General features: G+C 34.5%; 3 protein-coding genes across 3 annotated transcripts; all 3 read left to right on the top strand.

Annotated features, from left to right (window-relative positions):
• Positions 1-8875, top strand: LOC114390709 (ribosome biogenesis protein BOP1 homolog). Its single transcript, XM_028351556.1, has 18 exons — positions 1-176; positions 264-401; positions 519-602; positions 680-834; positions 3421-3538; positions 3661-3762; positions 3862-4018; positions 4120-4228; positions 4304-4406; positions 4547-4697; positions 4779-4911; positions 5083-5189; positions 5441-5511; positions 5604-5664; positions 6187-6414; positions 6520-6604; positions 7533-7711; positions 8405-8875. The coding sequence occupies exons 1-18, from the start codon at positions 87-89 to the stop codon at positions 8488-8490; spliced, it is 2157 nt and encodes a 718-aa protein (XP_028207357.1). The 5' UTR covers positions 1-86; the 3' UTR covers positions 8491-8875.
• A 3000-nt stretch (positions 8876-11875) lies between these two features.
• Positions 11876-16237, top strand: LOC114390515 (uncharacterized protein At5g49945-like). The gene is made up of 3 exons (XM_028351256.1): positions 11876-12897; positions 15389-15592; positions 15682-16237. Exons 1-3 carry the CDS (start codon positions 11944-11946, stop codon positions 15910-15912), a joined length of 1389 nt encoding a protein of 462 aa, XP_028207057.1. The 5' UTR covers positions 11876-11943; the 3' UTR covers positions 15913-16237.
• A 1834-nt stretch (positions 16238-18071) lies between these two features.
• On the top strand, positions 18072-19501 carry LOC114390265 (metallothiol transferase FosB-like). The gene is made up of 2 exons (XM_028350975.1): positions 18072-18421; positions 19039-19501. The coding sequence occupies exons 1-2, from the start codon at positions 18273-18275 to the stop codon at positions 19436-19438; spliced, it is 549 nt and encodes a 182-aa protein (XP_028206776.1). The 5' UTR covers positions 18072-18272; the 3' UTR covers positions 19439-19501.
• The last annotated feature ends 2845 nt before the right edge of the window (positions 19502-22346 follow it).

Raw genomic sequence — 22346 nt, 5'->3', positions numbered from 1 at the left:
TGGGCCTTAGCAAAGAAGCCGAAAGTGTGGGTAAAACTAAAACCCTTTACCTCCTCCAAACAAAACCCTAACTTGTGATTTTGAAGATGAAGGCGAAGAAGCATGCCCACGCTGAAGAGGAGGGAGTTGCTCCGCTTCCTTCACCAACACTATCCGATTCCGACTCTGATTACGAGGTACTCTATCCTCAAGGGTCTGTTAATTCACCTAACTTTGTAACTATACTAATGCTATACACGCGCACTCGCATATTCTGTTTGTAGGACTCTTCAGCCGATGATCACCACGAATCTTCTGTCTCGCTGGATTCTCAATCCCAATCGGAATTAGAAGACGCTTCACCTGAAAATGGTAGCTCCGGCGTTGTAGAATCTGCAGAAAATGAATCATCTCAATACGAGGTGCATCACTTCAATTTTGTTCTTGATAAAATAACTTTAGCATGCTTAGCTAGAAGTGCTATCTTGTTGTTCTATTCGCTTAGCTATAACTAATATGCTTAGAAGCAATCCTTTCAGGACACTGTTAATGAAGAAGACGGTGGAAGTGAGAGCTCTGATCTCCATCTGGAAGGAGCTGAGAGTGACTCCTCCGAGGATGAGGTTGTCATTGTTGTCATCGTCTTCTAATATTTATGATTTGGCTTTGGTTTTGCTGACTTTGTTTTTCCTTTTCATAGGTGGCTCCTCGAAACACCGTGGGAGATGTGCCATTGAAGTGGTATGAGGATGAACCTCATATTGGATACGACATCAAGGGAAAAAAGATTAAGAAAAAGGAAAAGCAAGACAAGTTGGATTCATTTCTTGCAAGTGTTGATGATTCTAAGAATTGGTTAGTTTCATATGTCTGCATTACTTATTTTCTTCATTTCAATTTCCATTATTGCATTCTTTTATTTGGATACTCACATTTGGCATGTTTTCTATAATGTTGAAGCCTAAAATTCGAATCAACATGCTGTTTTTTTTAATCTCCAAAGCAAAAAGCAGACTTACAATAGATAAGGTAAACTGGACAGTTTTCAATACAACAATGAAGAGCTCTTTTAAGAAGCTGGGAAAAATACACATTATTTCTTCTAAACAAGTTCAACCAAATGCACACTAAATATGTCTACCAAAGATCAACAGTGGAAACGTAGGTAGAATCATGCATAAGATTTTTAAACATGAGAGGAAGTGCTCCTGAATAATAACATAGAGTGCTTCTGTAGGATAGAGTGTTCCTCTGACTCAAATCTTAGATACTTACTGAATAGAAATTATTATTATTCAAATGCAAAAACTTTGATCAAGGTTTACATTGACATTTTATATATAGACCAACAGAATCTAATAAATCTGAAAAGATAAAACCCAAACCAACTAAATCTAATAGAAGGTGCTTCTAATCTAAAAATCTAAAAAAATCTGAAAGATAAAGCCAAATCCCTAATTAGGATAAAATTCCTTAATACAAATTCAAATTCCTAAAGATTAACTGAATGGTAAACATCCCAATCTACCATCACTAATAGAGGGTTCTGTTAGAAGAGTTGGTCACATGGAGCATAGTTCAATAACATGAGAGGTAGAGGCAGATTGATAGAAACTCTAGGTAAAACTATTAAAAAGGATTTATAATTAAATGGACTCACTGAATAATTGATTTTGGCCAGAACATAAAGGTGACATTTGGTTTTTGTAGTCATTATTGTTGTAAAGAGTTCAGTTTAATAATAATTATCATTGAAATATTACAACAACAACAACAACGCCTTATCCCACTAGGTGGGGTCGGCTACATGGATCAACTTCTGCCATAATGTTCTATCAAGTACCATACTTCTATCCAAACCATTAATTTCGAGATCCTTTTTTATAACCTCTCTTATAGTCTTTTTGGGTCTTCCTCTGCCTCGAATTGTTTGTCTTCTCTCCATCTGGTCTACTCTCCTCACTACAGAGTCTACCGGTCTTCTCTCTACATGCCCAAACCACCTAAGTCTATTTTCCACCATCTTCTCTACAATAGGCGCTACTCCAACCCTCTCTCTAATAGCTTCGTTTCTAATTTTATCCTGTCGAGTCTTACCACACATCCACCGCAACATCCTCATCTCCGCTACACCGACTTTATTCTCATGTTGGCTCTTGACCGCCCAACATTCTGTTCCGTACAAAATCGCCGGTCTTACTGCAGTCCGATAAAACTTTCCCTTTAGCTTGATCGGTACCTTTGCATCACATAACACCCCCGATGCTTTTCTCCATTTCATCCATCCTGCTTGAATGCGATGATTCACATCCCCTTCAATTTCCCCATCATCCTGTATTACAGACCCAAGATATTTAAACCGTGTGACTTGAGGGATAATATGGTCTCCTATTTTCACCTCTGAGTTAGAAACCCTCCTTCTTTTGTTGAACTTACATTCCATATACTCCGATTTGCTTCTGCTTAGGCGAAAGCCATGTGTTTCTAGAGCTCGTCTCCAAGTTTCCAACCTCTCATTCAACTCCTCCCTCGACTCTCCAAGGAGGACTATGTCATCTGCAAAAAGCATGCATCTCGGCACTATCTCTTGGATTTGTTCCGTGAGGACATCCAGAATTAAGGTAAAAAGGTAGGGGCTAAGGGTTGACCCTTGATGTAAACCAATTGTGATGGGAAAATCATCTGACTCTCCACCCTGTGTCCTAACACTAGTCGATACCCTATCATACATATCTTGGATAGCTCGAATATATGCAACCCTAACCCCTTTCTTCTCTAGAGCTTTCCACAAAATCTCTCTAGGCACTCTATCATACGCTTTCTCCAAGTCAATAAAAATCAAGTGCAAGTCTTGTTGGGCCATGCGATATTGCTCCATCACCCGCCGTAATAAATAAATCGCTTCCATGGTCGACCTTCCCGGCATGAAACCAAATTGATTCTCAGTAACTTGAGTCTCCTTTCTTAATCTCCGTTCGATCACTCTTTCCCATAATTTCATGGTATGACTCATGAGCTTGATTCCCCTATAATTTGCACAATTTTGTATATCCCCCTTGTTCTTATAGATTGGCACTAACGTGCTTCTCCTCCATTCCTCCGGCATGCGTTTTGACCTCATAATTTCGTTAAAGAGTTCGGTGAGCCACTCAAGACCTCTATCTCCAAGAGTTTTCCACACTTCAATAGGTATGTTGTCTGGCCCCACCGCCTTACCATTGACCTTAGATTTCCAAGATAGTCATGACTAGGCTATTTTGTGGTTGTGTTACAAAGGTAGCCTAGTTTGTTTTTGCATGATTCCTGTTGTGATGCTATTGGTTTCCTTTTCTTGTTATTACACATACTTCTGTGGGGGGAATATTCTTGCTAGTTTTATTAATGTTACCTTCCTTCAAGAAAACACCTTTGATTTGTCTGCATTATTATTAAACATTTAAGGCGGAAGATCTATGATGAGTACAATGATGAGGTAGTCGAGTTGACGAAAGATGAAATCAAACTCGTCCGTAGACTGCTCAAGAATCGGGCACCCCATTCTGACTTTGATCCATATCCAGTAAGTATTTGCTTTCTATCTCTTTTTTTGTCCTTTAGGCCACTGATCTTGAGTATGATTTAAATACAATTAGTATGCATAGTTTTGTTCCTTAATTTCATTTCTCCTTTCTAATATTCCAGGATAGTGTTGACTGGTTTAAATGGGAAGATGCCAAACATCCATTGTCTAATGCACCTGAACCAAAAAGAAGGTTTATTCCTTCAAAGTGGGAAGCTAAAAAGGTAACCAGTACTTCATTTACTAGTGTGGAAATGATTCAGGCTATACGATGAAAGCAAATTGGTTTTTCTAATCACTCATACACTTCCATGATTCTACAGGTTGTACAGTATGTTAGAGCAATCCGTCAGGGATTAATCACTTTCGACAAGCCAAAAGAGGAAGATGGTCCATATCACTTGTGGGGAGATGATTCTGGTTCAACAGAAAGAGCAAATCATTTGGCTTACATTCCTGCCCCAAAGCAGAAATTACCTGGTATTAAATTTTGGAGTTCCAAAATTTACCAATAGATAATATGGGTTTTGCCTTTGACTTTGATATATCTTCAATGTTAATAATTTAATTTTGCTTCTTAGGCCATGATGAGTCATATAATCCTCCTCTAGAGTACATTCCAACCCAAGAAGAGATCAATTCTTATCAATTGATGTTTGAGGAAGACCGCCCCAAGTTTATTCCAAAAAGGTACCGTGTTTTCAGGGCAAACATTTGTGCTGCTCCCATTGTATACAGTTGAACTAATAAATATGACTTGATCAGGTTTGCATCTATGAGGAGCATTCCTGCATATGAGAATGCTATGAAAGACTGCTTTGAACGGTGTTTGGATTTGTACTTGTGCCCTCGAGTTCGGAAAAAACGCGTGAGTGAAATATCTATATCGAAGAACTAATTTGCAAAATTCTTAATTCCTTGCTGACTTATATATGTGTGTGTGTGTATAATATAATATAATATAACTGGTTTAATTCATTTACTTCTTCTTTTCTTTCTGTGGTCTAGCTCAATATTGATCCTGAATCTTTAAAGCCAAAGCTTCCAAGTCGAAAAGAGCTTAAGCCTTATCCCACAACTTGCTATATCGAGTATAAAGGCCATGAAGATGCTGTTACATCAATTTCACTCGAAGCTTCAGGACAATGGATGGCTTCAGGTATGAATATTGATAACATATCTTTTGGTTTCAATTAAGGTGGGATGGAGATGGGTCCCTTATTTTCTGTTATCTGCAAAGGTTCACGTGATGGAACTGTCCGTATCTGGGAGGTTGAAACTGGCAGATGTCTTAGGCGGTGGGAGGTTGGTGAATCTGTTAGCTGTGTTGCTTGGAATCCTCTGCCTGATATTCATCTTTTGGCCGTTTCTGTGTAAGTCAAATTTTATTTTCTATAAAGGTTCATATATTTTTTGTTCTATATATTCTTAAATGTCTCCTCCTTTAATGTGTGTGTGTGTGTGTGTGTGTGTATATATATATATATATATATATATGGCTGGATTGTGAAAATAAATCTAGGGTAAATCTTTCTTTGATTTAGGGGCCAAGATGTACTTCTACTTAACACTTGTTTGGGGGATGAAGAAGAGCAGAAACGGATTAAGGAGCTTCTCTGGGTTGACTCGTCTACAGCATCAGATGACTCTGGTTAGTGTTGTTGTCACTTCTTTGGTTTTAATCTAAACATTCAAAAGAAGGCTCCAAGATATCCCAACTCTCATTTTGGCCTATGAATCCCTAACTAAACTTTTAATTGAAGGGGGAAAATTCAGCTCAAATTGTAAAACCTAACTGGTCATGATGGGTGGATATTGACTTGCTATTTGCATCAATGTTGATGATTTTTTATGGCCCATGCTGGTGGTTCTGTTATTTTCTAACTATGCTTGTGTTTGCAGGCAACAAAGCACCTAGTGTAAGCTGGCTTAAAGATGATAAACATATGGGTTTAAGGTTAAGGCACTTTAAGGTATTTCCATATTTGTCTCCATTTCTTTTTCAGTTTGCTTGTTGATTGAAGTTTTCTTGTTCAATTAAATGTTAGCGGGTGTGTCTATGCAGACTGTTACTGCTGTAGAATGGCACCGGAAAGGTGACTACTTTTCGACAGTGATGCCAGCAGATATCCTTTGAGTGTTTCCTCTGGGCAATTGATGCATACCTCATTATTCATTGGTTTATTTCTTGACAACAATGATTGCATTGTCATTGTCTCAGTAATAATGATTGTTTATGAAAATATTATCTTTTTAAGATTTTTTTGCTATTCTTTTGAAATTTATTTGCTTCTTGTTGGGTGTATGCCCATAAATATGCACATGCTTTCATTACACACACATTTCTGCAATATACCTTGATGTTTGTCTTATTTTGTTCAACACAGCACGAGCCATGGCTGGCTTTTGACATGTTTATAAATATAACCATGTAGACTTGAGATGTTATTTGTCATGTGCCATTAATGGCTGTGTTTTGTGTGTGGGTACTTTATCCAAGGAACTGACTGTAAACAAACTGTACTAAACTAGTTCTCGATTGCCAACTTTTTAGCTGATTTGTTATCTTAAGTGGATGAAATGAAACTTAAAGGTATAAGATGTTAAACTGGGGGTTGGGCTGCGTTTTTCCTTTACAATTTCTTTACGTGAATCAAGAGCAGTTCTGATACACCAGTTATCCAAAAAGCTTACGCAAAGACTTCCATTCAAATTACATGGACTTGCTGTTAGGTCAACCTTCCATCCATCCCGTTCCATCTTCTTTGTTTGTACCAAAAAGAGTGTTCGTGTGTATGATTTACTGAAGACCAAGATCATAAAAAAGCTTGATACTGGGCTTCGTGAAGCTTCATCCATTGCAGTTCATCCTGGAGGTATGGTTATTGTTATTATGAAAATTATATTGTAATCTGTTTCTCTTCTACTCATTAATACAGAAAATTATTCATCATAATTGTTTCCGTACACATTGCATGCAGGTGATAATTTAATTGTGGGTAGCAAAGAGGGGAAGATGTGTTGGTTTGACATGGACCTTTCATCTAAACCATATAAAATTCTTAAGTAAGTCTTTCTATTTTATCTGCTAATTGAAAGCAATGTCAAACTCGTTACATTCTTTTCTGTCAGAGTGGTTCTCTGCTTATATTATACAGTATGGGCTACAGAGCTCTCTGAATGGAGGAGGAAATCATTTTCCTTAAGGAAGAAACAATAAGAAGTTGATTGATTGAAAGCGAGACCTGTGGGAGGTTCTATATGTTCTGTTAAACTATTCCTTGTTATTTTTGTCATTTACCAATTTTTTGTATGATCGTGCTGATAAGCACCCAAGTACTTGGGGAACACGCCCTTAAAAGCTAGCTGTTTGGGGGGGGGGGGGGGGGCTTAAATACTCCACCAAGCATCACCTCATAATACCCAAGTCCCTCTCATAGCACAACCCATGAGAGCTGACATCTTGGCTGCTCACACTTATGACACTTCTCTCATCTTTCTCGTTGGTCAGAACACTCCATCAGTCAGAACCCTACATAGATAGTCCTTTTTGAGACACCAATAACCTTGCTTTGATACCAGTTGATACAAATTGTATCAGAATTAAAAAAAAAAACTCACAGTAGTACACAGAGGCAGAGAGGGGGAAAACCTGTTATTTTGTAATGACTACTGATAATTCAACAGTCTCAATCCTCTCTTCCACAATGAGGTTTCCCAAAAATCTATATCACTGCAGTATCCGCACTGCTATTTATAGCAACTAACTCCTAACTGACCCATGTAACTGTCTAACTAATTTATCTTCATTCTTTTAAAAGAATAAACTAACAGGGAGCAGAGAACATAAAAAATAACTATGGTTTGTTTGTATGTTATTGGTTAATTGGTTAATGAGCTATTAATTATTTGACAACAATTTGATAAGAAACCTCATTTTCTGTATTTTAATGTCATGACCTGGATTATTTTTAATAATTTGATTACATTGCAGGTGTCACCCAAAAGATATCAACAATGTCATCTTTCATCGCTCGTATCCCTTATTTGCTTCATGTTCAGATGACTGCACTGCATATGTTTTTCATGGAATGGTTTATTCTGATCTCAATCAAAATCCTCTTATTGTTCCTTTAGAAATTCTACGAGGTCATACCAATTCAAATGGGAGAGGTGAGACTTCAGCTGCTATGATGTCATTTATTGGTGTTGATAAATGTTGAGATCTAATTTTGTGCAAATTTTAGTTTAGATCAACTTAAAAAATAAATGAGTAAAGCATTTTACCTATCAAATCACTTTAGGATAGTAGGATCAAATGAGTCAAGATGTTGGATTTGTTTATATTGACATAGCCTTGTCTACAAAGGAAAAAAACAAGTCAAGCATTTGAAGTTTATCTATAAAATCAGTTTAGGATAGTTAGTTAGTAAGTAGGATCAAAAGATCCAAAATATAGGATTTGTTTATAATGACAATCGTGTCTACAGAGGAATGGGATATAGACGGGATGCTACTTGCTGCTTTGGTGCTCATTTATTTTTGTCCTTATAGGTTTGTGTTTAGATGATTGATTCATTAGCATAGCCAATGAAAGGAAAAAATATACATGTTAATGATTAGACCGACCTTCCTATTAAATGAATCTGCCTTCATGGATAAGTTAGAGTTCACCCATACACCGTGTGGTCTTTGTAGATGTAATTTGTTCACATGATTACCGTTATTTGATCAGCCAACCTTGAGAATGTCTTCAATGTGTTTGTCCTCCATTATACTTTTCCATTATACTTTTTATTCTTTATTTGATAATGCATTTGAAAATAATTACATATGCTAAATACTTGGAATTTGTCTGCATTGCAGGGATACTGGACTGTAAATTTCACCCGAGACAGCCATGGTTATTTACGGCTGGTGCTGATAAACTGATTAAACTTTACTGTCATTAATATAAATATGGATATACATGCATGTGATAGGCGGATAACATCTAAGAAGGTGGCTTGCAACTTCATGACCAATTTTGTTCCCCAATTCTTAAATAGATAGCACTGCAAACCGAAATGAAGGGCAACGGAGTAGTGAGTTTCTTGCTCTGGTTTTATGGATTGTTGTTTTGTTTTCCACACATCATTCCTGAAATTCACATCCACTAAACTTTGCTTGCTGTGGAAATAGAACTACAATTTTGATGTAATATGTTTAGCTATGAGAAGCTCATTATTTTAAGGCATCCAGCGGATGCATCTTTTTGGACATTGAATGTGGCATTCTGCATGGTTGTATTTATTACAGATAACATCAAGTAACGCACTTTACCGTTTCTTTGAGTAATGTTAAATGTTACGAAATATGGTCGTTTGAAAAAATTGATGAATCACATGCCATAATCTAATTAGTTATTAAAAAAAATTGTTAATTAGTGGAAATGTTAAGATATGTTTTTCGTACTTATAAAATACTCAGTTTCCTTTTAGTCCTTTCAAAAGTTTCTGTTCGTTTTTTTCTCTCTGTAAAATTAGAACGTGATTTTTGGCTTGGAGTTAGGTTCGATTTTAACCCAATTTATGTAGCGGTGGGTTGTGCAACATGTGTCACTCCCTTTGTTTCAACAAGCTCCTTCTTTGTTTCCACCCTAATCTTTGCCATGGCTGTTTGAGAGGAGAGTTGCTGAAGAGAATGATAACAGTGTGATTTTGACTTCACAGCCACCACGCAAGGCAGCGTAACAATGACAGAGACTGTCGACCGTGGTCATTGAGAGCAAAAAATAGTTAATAGTGACCAATCCCATCCCTAACACCAAGAGCCCTCATTGATCCTCCTCCTCCTTGCTCGCAACTGTTGTTGCAGAACTCCACTTTGCATTTTGCAGATATTCAAGTTTCGAAGATGACGACCATTGCAGAACTCAAGGAGGTAAGGAGGCGTGTTCAGTGAAATGCCTCACAAGGGGCTTGTAAAAATTTCATGGCAAATTGACTAAACTTTAGTGCTAATCTCTGTTTTTTTTAGCATTTTTATCTCAAATTTTATTGCATCCACCATGACACAAATTAGGTGTGCCGTGGTTAGTGAAGGTGGTGGTGCTTCGTGGTGGTTGTTATGGTGTTTGGTGATGGAGGTGGTTGAGCTATGTTGTGATTTGGAATGTTGCTACAAAATTTCAATATGGGTAGGATTTTTGTAATCTATTTTTATTTTTTGTCCTACAATTTGTGACAGTTTTTAATCATCAGAAATTGTGTTGATTTTGTTAAAAAAAAATTTATAATTTGTGACGATTTTAAACTTCAAAAAATTATATTTTAAAATTTAAATTGAAAATAATATCACATAGGTTTGGATTTGTTCAAATTTAATTCTGAGCCAAAAAATAATATTATAATTTTGCGAGGACAAAAATCATGAATTTTTTTTAGGGGTTGAAAACAAACTTTGAGTATTTTGTTGGGACGATAAAATATTTTAACCTAACGGAAAACATGGGCGGTCCAATTCGTGCTACAATTTCATTTCTTTATGCCCTTTTTATTATATCAATAACTAAGTTTGCAGTTTCAGCCTTGTAGTGAGGCTTCCCGGAAAAAAAAATGTACCCAATTATTTTGTCTATTAAGATTCATAGAGTGGAGAAGTTATAAAGTTCATTTAGTGGTGAAGGAAAAGAAAAAATATCATAGGTTTGAATCTTTCTGCTAATCAATATTTGTCGATAAAAAATAATAATTAGGTATTGTCAAGTAATTATGCTAGTATTTTTTAATTTAATACACACATGGCCAAATAATGCTTCTTACTTCAGCTGTACAGAAAATTAGCAAAACATATCAAGACAGCATTATTAATTATGCTAGCAAAACATCACGAGATTCAGTAGAATTGTGCTTATGAAAGAGGTCAATGACTAAGTTTAGGTAGATGGAGATAGTAGACTGAAGTACAGGGAATTAATTTTGGTATCAAGTAATTGCAAAAAATGTAGTGCAACTTAATTAAGGTCCGTGGACAATGTTACATTTTTCTTTTCGTAAATTCATACCATTCTTAATTTCTCAGCGATAGTTATATCAACGAATATCCTTTTCCCATTTGGAGTTTGTTTTCTCCTTGATTATTGCTTTAGTGTAATATAAGCCGGAATAGAGTGGATGAACTGTGTAACTGACTGATCACACTTCATTTTGATTCAAGGATATCTATAAGGGGAGAAACGAAAGGGCAAAACTTAATATTCTTTGAGAAAACCAAATTAACAGGGATGGAGTAGCTATAGAACAACCAAAAAATGACCTTTTTTTTTGTAGATTCTTGGTGAACGTCTTCTTCCATGACTAATGGGCTATTGGTTATCTAGCAACAAGTGGTATAAGAAACCTCACTTTCTGCATCTTAATAAATTGATTATATTGTAGGTGTCATACAAGAGATGTGATCTTTGACCGTTAATATCCGTTGTTTGCTTCATGTTCAGATGATTGCACTGCTTGTGTTTTTCTCGGAATGGTTCATTTCTGATCTCAATCAAACTCCTCTTAGTGCTCCCTTGGAAATTCTGTCTAAGAGGTCACACGAATTCAAATGGGAAAGGTGATACTTGTCTCGTTTATGATTTTGTCCTCTTTTGGTGCTCCAATGCACTTCTAAACTTTAATAGGAATATAATTTGGACCAAAAGCTTTACCTTTGTCCATACTTTTAAGGGTCTCTTTAACCTCTCCAATCCAAATTCTATAATTATAACCCAAATTTCATTCTTCCTCTTACGTTTCTAGTCCTTCCATTATCTTTGTCCATAATTGAAAGGGATATAAAAATAATTCCCACATTTTAGTTAGACGAAAAGGATATGATTGAGATGTTTTTTAAAATTAAAAAACTTAATTGAAGCGTTTAAAAATTTAGAGGCTAATTTAAAATATTTTAGAAATTAATTTGGTAATTAAGTCATAGTTAAATTATAAAATTAGAGCATATAACCACAACTAATATATATTTTAAGATAAATGATATCAATACAATATGAGTAGTATAAATTGTTTAAAAATATATTTGACATTAATTTGAGCTTAGATGACCTAAAATATAACCCAAACTCACTCTCAAAATACATCAAGACAAATTTCTTAAATAGCAACATAAAAAATCCTCTCAAGTTGATTGATGAAACGAAACAAGTCATAAACAAACACTCTTATTATTTAATGATACCATTTCTTTCATTTTGACATGAAAATTTAATAAAGAGTCATTTAAAAGATCAATTATTTAAAATGTAATCAATAAAATTAAATGATAGTATTAATTAGTTAAATTTACACAGGAAAAAATGATAGAGTGATGAGGCCTTAACTTAACTCGGAATGTGTCTTGTGTAATCGAATTAGGTATTGTTTCTGAGTATGGGAAATCCGAGTCTCTCATCTCTCTTGTTGGTCTTACTCTGCATCATCTCTCTCATCCTTGCCTTGGCTCAGGCAGATTCAGATTCTCATTTCGAAGGCTTTGAAGCCGAAGACGACGATGACGACTTGGAAGACTCTTCCATCCATCCAGCCTCTCTCCGATCACCCCCCCTCTCCGACCCTACTCCCACTCCCCAGCCTCCACCTTCGGATCTCCCCAAATTCCCTCCCTTCGATTTTTGGGACGACGATGAATTCGAAGGCGTCCCCGTGGAACACTCCTCCCCCGAGCCTCCCTCCGATCCCAAATCCCCCGAAAACGCCACCACCACTCAAACCCCTCCAACCCCCAACCCTCCTCGCTCCTTCTCCGTGGAGATCATCTGCGGAAGCTTTCTTATCATGTTCGCAATCAATTACTTCTCCGGGAAGCGCGAGAACGAGAACATCGCGCTGTCGTGGGCGGCGCAGTTCGCGGCGAAGGATTCGATCTTCGAGAAGAATTTCAGCCTCTTGTGGATCGGCGACGGTGTAGACGAGGAGGAAGCGCCACTGCTGCTGAAGGAAGGCCAGACGACGTTCAAGTACTACGCGAGCGGGAGAAGGTACTGCCAGGGGTTGCTTGCCACTCTGGAGTTGAAGAGCAGGCACGATCTCATCGCCAGGATCTACAACATGATCGTTCCTTGCAGGGACGAGATCGCCTTCGAGGTCTACATGAACGACGACGCCATGGATCATGTCGTTTTCGCCATGGCCAAGAAGAAGGTCGCCAAGGCCATGCACAAGGATGTCACGGATTTGCAGAGGTTCGGTACCCTTCTCTCGGCTCCCTCTGCCACTGCCACTGCCACTGCCACTGCCCGTAAGTGGGTCGCTGATGACCTCGCTGTCATTTCTGAGTCCAAGGAGGTCGCTAATGATTTGATCACCGATGCCGTCATTGATCAGGTTCCCCATTAGTCATTAATCTTTTATTTCTCTTTGCTCACCGTTGATAATTTTATATCAAGAGCTAGAGCAATCATTAGCCTTTCTTGCTGCTAGGCTGCAAATGCGTTAGATATATCCTATAGGTCAAGTTGATACATAGCTTGAGTGGAGATATAAGGTTGGTCTAAGGGAGATAGGTGGGGGGAGTCCCAGGTTTGAATCCCTTCGCTAACAAAAACTAACAACGAACATTTGTCAATAAAAAAAGGTGATAGCCTAAGTTTCAAGTTTCAAGGTTGTTGAGATTATGAGGAAAGGATAATGAGAAGAGATACTTTGTATAATATTCTGTTATGTAATCAAATCTAGTAGACTGTATTTTATATTTGTATTCATGTGTATATAAAAACTTATTTATACTAATCATTTTCCTAATCAATTAGGGAAACAGATAATGAGATAAAGAAATATGGTCACCAATCCTACGAGATAATGGAAAATAGGAAAACTAATCCTAAAGGATAATTTAAGATATTCTAAGATATGATATTCTAATACTCCCCCTTCAAGCTAAAGCTTACTAAGAAATGTCAGTGGGGGGATTCAAACCCGCGGCCTCCCCTCCCCACCCCCCACTAAGCCAACCTTATCTCCCAAAGCTGGTTTCTTTAGGGAAGTTTTGAGGCTGTGGCCAAGTTATTTTCTCTGATCCTAGTGTATGATTTGAACCAAAGAGGGAAGATCTGAGTAGAGGGCAATCATGGGTCAACATGAGGAGAGAGAAAATGAACCAAATAGTGGGAAAAAAAACTAAATAAGGAGCCATGAACCTGGAAACTGATGAGCCATTGGCAGATTCAGGATGAGGTAGCGCCACATCAAGCATGAGTCAGATAGAACAAAATTTGCCATGAGGCATTCCTATGTGTAGCAGAGGATTGCACATCAAGCATGAGTCAGATAGACCAAAGTCGAACATGATGCATTGCCACGTGTGATGGAGGACTGCGATGCATGGAAAACCATGTATGCCCAATAATAGCATGTGAGAGTGCATCTTAACTTTGATGGTCCTAAGATTTTGCGGACTAATAAATTGACATATAGCAGTTTTGATGGCAGTGATGTTGCTGGAAAAAAATTTCCTGGTAGTGGCGTCAATTGCAGAAGGCTGAAACATGTCAGAAACTTAAGAGGCTGGAACTCAAGCTCAGAGGCGGAATCTTTCTGAAACAGGCCAAAAGTGCTCCATGGTGGAGATTTAAACGCAGAAAGAAACTCGGAGACCAGAATTTATCTGAAATACGCTATAAAATGCATGACAGGTGATTATTTCTTGTAGAAAACTTGGAGCTAGAATTTGTTTGAAACATGCTGGAAAAAATGCACAGTGGAGGATATCAAAATCTTGAGAGAAACAAGGGTCATGAAATTGTGTGAAACACGGTAGTAAATTCACGTCAGAGGAGAGTTCTGGAGAGAAACACAAGTGTTAGGGCACATCAAGGATATTACAACGGTGGACAAAACCTGTGAAAGAGATGGTCAGAATGAAGAACACAACCAAGACATGGCAATGGTGCCCAAATGTCAGAGAAGAAACACAGCAAGTGAGACAATTCATTTGAAGGAAGAATCATGAAAATAAAGTAAAACACTAAATTTTAGGGGGCTATGTAGCAGGGTAGTTACAGAACAGGTCATAGATGATGGTTCCGCTTTGATACTGTGTTAAAATTATGGAGTTTTAAGTATTGAGGGAAAGAATAGAAAGAATAATGGCTTTGTGTAGTATTCTATTATGAAATGAAATATATTGCAGTGCATTGGTGTGCTTTATAAATCATTAAGCACTAATCCTTATTTATAATAACCACAATCCTAACTAATTAGGGAAACAAATTATAAGATAAGGAAATACTCAGTGCAATCCTTAAGAGATAATGGGAAGTAGGGAAACTAATCCTAAAAAATATTCTAATACAAGTTATTATAAGATGTTTTCATATATTTTAACAAAGGTCATATAGACTTGTAGATTTGTTATCTCTTGTTAAATTGTCATATTTTGGTTAATTGTGTCACTTGTAGAGATCTTGAGATGGGGTGTGTTAAACTTAAAACAGTACTATGACTGATAATAGTTGTATATTGAGGAGCATTATTTATCGTGTTCAACACTTCACGTGGTTGTTTCTCTGATATAAGTTGGCACCCTCCTTGGTTCTTCTTGTTCTTTACATTGATTGCTAGTGCGTATTAGTGACATTTTTTTGATGCCATATATGATTATATGTGAACTGACCATGCACAAGTGTTTTAATTTGCTGGAAAAGTAGCTTCGTTACATTTGGTTTCATTTAATGCGTGCAATCATATTCAGGACTACGTGATGTTTCAAGTTTGCTATGGTAAATATTGGTCATATTTCATCTGCACAATTTCACACCCTGTCAAAGTTGAAGTTTATTTATTGCACTCAAAAATGGCTATTATTGATATACTGCAGGTTTTTGGTGAGAAAGCTTTTGAGAAATTTGGAAAAGGTTTAATTTCATTGCATTTCTCCGACCAGCACCCTGGTATACACAAAAAGATATTGTTGTTCAAGTTTGTGCTTCCAGCTGCTAAGGACATGGCTGATATGACTCGACTGGTGGCTCTTGTTCCGTATTATATTGACTTGATCGGACGATACAAATTAAGTTCTCAGGTGGGGAAGTCATGTTACCAAGTATGCTTGACTTGTAATTTATGAACTTTTTATGAATGATCCTTAATTGATTTGTGTTGATAATTCAGGCTCGGTCTAAAACAGAGGCTGCACGACAAAAGGCTGCTCTAGAAGCACAGAAAGAACTCCGAAATGCGCAGCAAGAAGCCATGCAGAGAAGAAAAGCAGAGAGGAAAAAGATGGTGGAGGAGGCTGAGGCAAAGCTCAGTGCAGAGGCTGTTCGAAAGAAAGAAGCAAAAGAGCGTGCTCGTCAAATGAAGAAGGCAATGCCAAGGATGAAAATGTCTCGTGGTGCCTAATTCTTGAATTGATGATTCGTTCGCCTGTAGAATTGAAGGCCTTACCCACCCCAGCGTACGTTGTATTGTAGTTGGCCTTTTGTAGAATTTACGGCAATGTACGTTTTTAGTTGGCATTTCATCCTAACTAGCTAGATGGGTGTGACCACGTCTTAGGGGGATTTTGAATGTACCAAAATTTCCATTTTAGAGCTCTTGATAACAAGTTAAATCTCTTTATTCTAGCTTCCATGTGACAGTTCTGTATTCCCATTTTCTTTTTTCATCGTGCTGTGACAAATGTCTAATGACCTTGCTTTTGAATTTTTTGAACTCTATTTTCATATTTTTAGTGATGGTGAAAGAGAGGATTTTTTTTTTGGAAGTAATTTAATGATTTTATAAGATGGTCTTAGAATATATTTTTCTTTTGGAAAAAAGGAGGAAACCCCCTAAGGAACAACAAAAAAGTGTGAAGAAACACGCTAGAAAAAATGTCCACCGAAACGGCGTTATACAAGAAAAATGGAATAAGCTCAAAAACTCTTATCTATCCCTCTAGGGAATGATAAAATCTGACTAATTCATCTGCAACTTGATTCGCCTCACAGGTATATACCCAAATAGACCTTCCTCCTAACCTCTTGAAAGAAGTAATATTTTGCACCAAAGAAAAGCACGAATGAGAATCAACACATGCATCCATTAGATTTTCCTCTCATCCTTATTTTCTTTGAACATAGGATAGTGTAGTATCAAAACATCATTTTCAGCCAATATTTTTAAGTTTAAGTCTTATATATACATCTGAGTTCAATATTTAGAAAATTTGTTTACTGCTCATAATAATTTTATGCATGTTTGATGGTAGACTTGCGACAACACAAAATTCAATGCTACTTCCCATAGTTCTGAAAACGTAGGTTAAGATTGCCCAAACTACCATACAAACATACTCTTAAAAAAATTACCTCTTGTTACACGATGTGTGTGACCTCATACCAAATCATAACTAAACAACACTCGTATAAAAAAAACGCACGTGTCAAATGTGGCGCAGCAACAATTCCCGACCAAGCTGACATGATTTTTCTTTTCTTTTGCTAGATTGAAATCACTTATTATCTTGAACCAAAAAAAATCATTTATTATATATATATTGAAATAAATGGGCATGTCTTTGTTTTTTAAATTAAAAGAGACAGAAGGAGACGCGGTGGGATTAATGGATGGGCCACGTTTTGCCCTTATCAAAATGACGCGGAGACATATTTTTATTTTATAATTTTTCAGTTTAAAATCTAAAAAAGCAAATCTAGGTTATTGATGTACCTTTTTCATTTTTTTTTTTAATTTGAATCCATCACAGAACTTAATTGATGAATTTAACTACAAATATTAGAAGCTCCATAGCGCTGCCAACAACTTATGACATGGTATTATATGTTTTGTGTGACATGTTGGTAATTTTGTAGCTGCATTTTCATCCTGGTTTAGTGGAATTCCAACACCGGAGGCAAATGTCATACTTGAGATTGATTTCATGCACACAAGGATGTACGTAAACAATGAGCTTCGAGATATTTTCAGAATTTCTGAAACTCATCTTTCATCAATCCAAAACTGTAAGATTCCGTTTGCTCGCAAACAAATTAATCGACTCACCCATTGCTTCACAAGGGAATCTAAATTTCATGTCAGTTTGCATTTTATAATTACATTCCAAATTATATTGATTCTCTTTTATTGAATGAAATGATCTGAAGTTTCTGTCAAAAAAAGAAACTATAATTTATTCGTAAGTCACAAGTATATTAAATGTACTATTTTTTTTTCATCATGACACTAATTTAAGTCTAATAAAAAATGTTTAAATTTTATATATGTGCTTATTTCAATTTAAGTAAAAAATAATAATACTAGTATTTTATATAAAAGAACATTATGTTTTTTTATATATAATAATTGTTTTTAATTTGATTTTTATGTATTAAAATATTTTATGTAATTTAAAATATTATAATAATAACAATCAATATAGACAATGTTAAAAAATTATTTTTCAATGCAAATATAACGTTGTTTTAATTTTCGAGGCATTACTTTATTATCATAAAATCTTTAAATAACGTGATATAGTTTTTCGAGATTTGTTTCAAATAAGCTGTTTCCCATGGACAATATTAAATCGAGAGGGGCCATGGTGGAACAATGAGTAGTTGTTGAGATTGATGAGGTGTGAACAGATAATCTCCTTTTTCCTTTATCTGTCTAAGCTTCAATTCTGCCTTTATATAAGCTCAGTGTAAGGTTGGTTGCCACAACACAATTACACACGAATTTCCTTAGTTAGGCATTGCTTTAATTTGCAAGTGTGTGAGATGGGAAAAATGGAACCTCTACCTTTGCTTTCACTAAACCACGTTTCTTTTGTATGTAAGAGTGTGAGTGAGTCTGTGAAATTCTACCAGGATGTCCTTGGATTTGTGCTCATCAAGAGGCCATCTTCTTTCAAATTTGAAGGGGCTTGGTAAGTCAATTCTCTTTCATTTTCCAAAACTTCTTTTAGCTACATCAAACAAATTACCTGCCATTCTACTTGCTTAACTTCTACACTCGCTAGGCACTTTCCTTTAGATGCGTTTCATATAATTGAAAATGCAAGGACTACAACAAGAATCAGTCAAAACTTTACATTACAACATCCATATTTCATTATTACAATTTTAATATCAACACATCTATCAACATTTTTTTAGTTTGAGTGATATCAGATTTGATGTTTTTTAAGTAAGAATTTATATTTGAGTTTTTTAATTAAAAAAATGTAATTAAAAAAAGAAATTTTAGTAAAAATAATCAATCAGTAAAATTAATAGTTCTCAGTATAATGATAACAAAATATAAAACGTGCACCACACCTACTCTTCTCATCCAGCTGGTCTAAACTTCCAATCATAATAATTAGGATAAGATGCATAGGTGGACACCTGAAACAAAAGTATAAATGTACATAGATCATATTATATGTGGTAAAATATGAAAAAAAAAATATAAACAACATTAAATAAATATTTATGATATATAGTTGCTTATTAATTGGTCCATGTCTAAAGTTAACGACACGAATGAATGAATGTTGTTTAGGTTATTCAATTATGGCATTGGCATTCACCTGCTAGAGTCAGAAAAGGTTCCGGTGGAAAAAAGAGAGATCAACCCGAAAGAAAATCATATATCGTTTCAATGCTCAGACATGAAAGTTATAATGCAGAAACTGGATGCAATGAAGATTGAGTATGTGAGAGCAGTTGTGGAAGAGGGTGGAATTAAAGTTGATCAGCTCTTCTTTCATGACCCAGATGGATATATGATAGAAATATGCAACTGCCAAAATCTCCCTGTGCTTCCCATTTCCTCATGCCCTCTAAAGCAGCTCGCAGCAGGGGAAGCTACTACATTGAACATTAACTGCTTTGCAGACGAATCTGTGTCTATGCTGATGATGGACAATTTGGTGATGGATATGTTGAAGATTTCAATATAATTAAGGCTTTTTATCCAACGAGAGGAAAGGGAGAAATAAACGGTAACAGTAAAAAAAAAAAAACATTAGAATAAATAGTTATTTTTATCTTTAAACGTGTAGAATGCTTATAAATTTATTTTTAAAAATGAAAATTCAAATTTTAATGTACGATAAATTTATTTATCCATGAAATTATGTCCGTTATCGTTAATGAAAAAACTTACGTGACACATTCATGATCAAATTTGTCCGTGTTCTCCATATCAGGAACAAAAATAACTATTAACTCAAAATATAGTTTAATTTTCATCTTTTTTTTAATTGTTGTAAGTATAACATTACAATCAACACTTAAAAAAAAATAGAAAAACAAATATAAGTTAGACCAAACATAATAATAATTAATAAGCATAATTTGACTTGTGAAATTTCTATTGTGACAATATTAGATAGTGACAAAATCAAGTTGAGTCTCATTTTTTTTATAAGGATTAACTTAATGATTATGCATTTTTATCTGAGTTTCATATTTTGGATAAGGTATTGTCATATTAAAAAAATTAGAACAATATTGCTTTTTTATTTTTTTAAGTATTTATTGTAATGTTATACTTGTAACTATTAAAAAAGAGAGAAGAGATAAAAATTAAATTATATTTTGAATAAATAGTTATTTTCATCCATCCATGAATATGTAAGACACGGATAAAGTTGTCCCCTTAATGTATCATGTAAACTCATTAACCTTAACGAAAAGAAGTTAACACATGCATGAATGAACTTGTCCTACTTTTTAACTTTTGTAGACTAAAATTTAAATTTTTATTTTTCGAGAATAAATTTATCAACATTCTGCACAACCAAAAACAAAAATGATTATTTATCCTAAATCTTTTCAAAATGAAAATCTATTGTTTAGTAATAAGAGTGTAATCTAATAGTAATTGTGCCAACTGCATACCATTTCTTTTATTTATTTTTTCTTTTTTAATTTCGAATTCCCATTTGTTTATAGGGACGTAAGTTCTTTGGATTTCATCTTGATTGTTTAATTATAAAGAGAGCAATATTTTTCATTTTTAAACTTTAATAAAATGAGGTTGGAATGCATGCCTTTTAAAATTAAATTTAAAACAAATAATTATTTCAATTTTTCAGTGATTATTTGTTTTTTAAGATCACGGGCCATTTGAAAGAGATTAGCTTTTTTGTTTTTTTAAGGATAGAGATTAGCTAGGATATGTAGCCTGTTTTCTTGAATGTCAGGAGGTCCATCTTTGCAACCGTTAAACTGTTCTTCAATTTCATGTCCATTCTGATCATAAGATAGTACTATAATTGTTAGAATCAAATCCTCTCATCTTCAAATTGTTCATGATAAGGGCATGTATAGATTTTATATATTTATCTCATCATGTCACATGATTCTCCCAAAATAATTATTTGTAACTTGCATCCACCACAGAATACACAGAAACCAAAACTGTTTTTAAAAAGGGGTACACATCATCAATAATTACTGGTTAGCTTACTAGAGTGACTTAACTTAAATTTATTTGATTTTAAAGGTTTCTTAAAGAACGTAAAATTTCAGTCCTTTCAAAATACTCTTTTTTTCCCTTTAAAATAACAACACTAACTTGTATTTTTTTTCCTAATTTTTTTTATTAAAAATAAAAAGAAGTTATTAAATAAAAAAAAGATTGATCGTAACAATATAGGTATTAGTACAACAGTATCAAAGTAACTGTTAAAAATCATCAAACATGTGAACTAATCAGAATAAAATTATTTGAACTTAACGAGTAATCTTAAATTGAAATCTTAAATTAAAATAAAAAATTAACTGCTAAAGGATACATTCACAATATCAACTAGTTTGAATTCGACTGGGTTGACTTAAGACCCAAGAAAAAAATTATGAGTAAATAAAAGAATTTGCTTATAAATGATAATTTTATTGTACTAATATACTTCAAAAAAAATTATTATAAAATTATATTTAAAAATAAATTTTAAATAAAATAATGATAATTTTAATAAACTATTTTATGAGTAAATAAAAGATTTTATTTTTAAATTTTTTTTAGGCCTCTCAAGTTCGTGAGACCCCTTAAATTGGATTTAGATGATTATATGTTAATCGATTTGTTAACTAACTTATAAATGAATTTGAATTTTCTGTTTTCTTTGTCCCCTTTCTCTCGAGCTGCTGCTTATTTAATATGAAAAGACACACAAGAAAGTGAATTCTACATAGACCACTTCGAGTCACAGCAAAATCTTTCTTTTATCATAGAGCAATGTGTACATAGTTTCTACATACATATGTTAAGAGTTACCACTTGAACTCCTTCCCAGTTACCTATCTTCTATATGTGAAAAAAGATTATTTTACAAGTTTATAAATATTAGGGGAAGAGAGGCATTCCGTGTCTCTCTAAAAATTTTAAATAATAAAAAAAAAAGTTGATTTGAAATTTAGATGAAAAATTTAAAAAAGTGATTTAAGAATAAAATTATCCAATAAAATGTGTATACCAAAGGAATAATTATTTTTATTAATAGTTATAGATAATATTGGACGTTAAATAAAATATTAAATTATAATTTCAATCCCCTATATTTTTTTAATATGTAAATTTGATTCATTGAACAAACGTTGATTTTGATGTAACATATTAGTGTTGACTTGAAACTTATGATCCTTTGTTCTTACACAAAATAATTAATCACTAAGATTCTTGTTTTATTTAGTTAATTATATTAATATTATTTTTATGTATCATTAGTAAAAAGTTATTAATTTTTCTTCAAATTATCAAAATTTATAAATTAAAAAATATTTAATATATAAATCATTTTAATTTCATTTTATATCATTTATATATTTCTATTTTACTAATTTATAATTAAATTTCATAAA

This window comes from Glycine soja, chromosome 16, assembly GCF_004193775.1.
Source record: "Glycine soja cultivar W05 chromosome 16, ASM419377v2, whole genome shotgun sequence".
NCBI lineage: Eukaryota > Viridiplantae > Streptophyta > Magnoliopsida > Fabales > Fabaceae > Glycine > Glycine soja.
The sequence above is the reverse complement of the archived record's forward strand: the minus strand, read 5'-3'. Positions and strand labels throughout refer to the sequence as shown.